General features: G+C 39.6%; 1 protein-coding gene across 1 annotated transcript in view; it reads right to left on the bottom strand.

Moving 5' to 3' along the window:
* Positions 1 to 2,427, bottom strand: part of LOC101864163 (dynein heavy chain 5, axonemal) — a gene marked incomplete in the record, with an annotated part of 108,174 nt that overhangs the window by 77,298 nt on the left and 28,449 nt on the right. Inside the window, 3 exon segments of the mRNA XM_013085493.2 lie at positions 121 to 234; positions 1,039 to 1,215; positions 1,993 to 2,156. Of these exon segments, the coding sequence (XP_012940947.1) occupies positions 121 to 234; positions 1,039 to 1,215; positions 1,993 to 2,156 (455 nt within the window).

The raw sequence follows: 2,427 nt of genomic DNA, 5'->3' as shown, positions 1-2,427 counted from the left end.
GGGGAGGGGGAGAAGAAGAAGAAGAAGAAGAAGAAGAAGAAGAAGAAGAAGAAGAAGAAGAAGAAGAAGAAGAAGAAAAAGAAGAAGAAGAAGGACGATCCCTTGACAGGTTCCACTCACTGGGTCACTGTTGTAGAGAGGGTTGCAGAGTTTTTCCAGGGTGTACAGGAACCTCACATTGTCCTTGGCCTCGTTGGCAGTGTCAGTGATGCGACGGTCCAGCTCCTGCCACAGCTGAGAAAAGAAAACATGTTTGTGAGGCAGCGTGGTGGAATCAGGCTCTCGTCAACTTTTGGGCATGTTGAGTTATTAGTATCATCTTAAAGCATGTTTGCTTGTCTTTATTTGGGTGAAAAAATATCCAGTTATTTTGAATACAAGTTGAGATATTTGCGAATGAAGAAGGTGGGGGGTCACCTGTTTTCAGAAGTAAAATAAGTGAGAAAATGGCCACCAAAGATTAGTTATTTCCTCAGCTTAAGAGTCCGTGGTAACTGAAAATTTACATTTTTGGTGCCTTTAATCAAAGTTTTTAAGAAAAATCCAAGCACAAATGAGTTCTTTAATGGGCATGAAAGGTGTTGAGCCAAAATACAAATATTTGATTAAAATTCACAAACCTGTGAAAAAATGCAAGTTTCTTCACTTTGATTATTTTGAGGAGAGCCTGATTCCACCGCGCTGCCTCACATATTTGTTTTGTTATCTATTAGTTTAGTTTTAGTTTTAATTAGAGTTTTGCGGCACTTGTAACACAAATAAGTCATATAAGTGCTGAAGATTAGACGTGTTTCTATAGAAAAACATACAATTAAGTATATGGAGCTTACATGACCAGAACAAGTCCTGACATGTATCCAGAAAAGAAAAAGGGAAACAGGCCTAGTGAAGAGCATCTTGACTGCTACGTGTAAGACTCCTAGCAGGATGCATTTGGCCTTCATTACTTGTCAAAAAATATTGTCCTTGCAAAACATTAATTTTCTTATATCATTCCTCATTCAACAATTTTGAAAAGAGAAGCAATTCACACCATACCTTGATGAGCTTGGATTTGGCAGCATGAAGAATGCCTAACACGGCCTTGACATCATGACCTTTGATCTGATCCACCAAATAGTTGAACTTTGACATCCTCTTCTTCCAATGCTCCAACTCTGCTCTGGGTCCGATGTCGTCTGCCTCTCTTCTCATCTGCTCACTCTCTGCCAACACCTGTTAGAATTCACAAACATTTCCTCATGTAAATGATAGCCTTTATGTGCCTCACAGGCTGCGATGCAGCATGTTCTTCCAAGGATTGAAACAGGGAAGTGGAATAAATGCACCAGCTAAAGAAATGCAAGACCATTGATTTAATTCTTCAAACTCATACATTACTCTAACGTTCTGATGTTCCTCTGAGAAAAGACACCCCCCCCCCTCCCACCCCCAAAATAAATTACAAGTCCATCACTGCTGCAACACATTTTTTTTACAGATTAACTTAACAATACCTCCTTAAAGCACAGATATTTGCCAAAGCCATGGCAGAATGCTAGCATAATGATATGGCAGCCACTGCAGAAAAATTACGACCGCTACGGTATTTAGATCTTCTCAGCTAGCAACTGTTGAACTTAAAACGTTGTAACTTTGAATGCTTTACTGATATTGTCATAATAGCCATTAGGTAGAAGACAGAAGAGTTATAGGTATTACTCCAGATTTGAACTGTAGAACATTACTTCTTGAGAAAACACTAGACCCACTTTTTTTCTCCGTTCATCCACCAGCAAGTGGTAACACAATAATCACTCCAGACAGAATCTGTGCCTGATACGAGTATGCCACTCACAGACAGCAATGCCACATATATTACATGAGAGACTAAAACGGTAAAGTGATAGGAAATGGCTGGCTAACTCACGAGAAAACCCACATGAAACCTACCTGCTCAATCTAAAACCACATGAAACCTACCTGCCCAATCTAAAACCACATGAAACCTACCTGCTCAATCTGCTTGACCCACACCCTCATGCATTCCTCTATTTTCTCCAGAGACTCGGTGCTGTTTGCCACAGCCTGGTAGTCAGCGATGGTGTTCACCTTGGCCAGTTCATAACCCTCACATGTCTTGAGGGTCACTTTTTCTTCAAGACTCTCCTGGGCCCCTGGGGAAGTGAAAATAATATGGCGTGCATCATGCATTATTATAGAGAATTTCTTATAGTGAATATCTTGAAATAAAGGACAGAAAGATACAAGATACAATTCATAAATTTTGTCATTCCTGTTCATGTCATTGATGGTATTGTTTTCCTCCTTCTCTTTTTTCTTCTTTTCCTCTGTTTTCTTCTTTTCCTCTGTTTTCTTCTTCTTCTTCTTTCTCCTTCTTCTTCTTCTTCTTCTTCTTCTTCTTCTTCTTCTTCTTCTTCTTCTTCT

Source organism: Aplysia californica, unplaced genomic scaffold (genome assembly GCF_000002075.1).
Source record: "Aplysia californica isolate F4 #8 unplaced genomic scaffold, AplCal3.0 scaffold00380, whole genome shotgun sequence".
NCBI classification, from domain to species: Eukaryota; Metazoa; Mollusca; class Gastropoda; order Aplysiida; family Aplysiidae; genus Aplysia; species Aplysia californica.
Note: the sequence above shows the minus strand (reverse complement) of the source record. Positions and strands in the feature narration are given on the sequence as shown.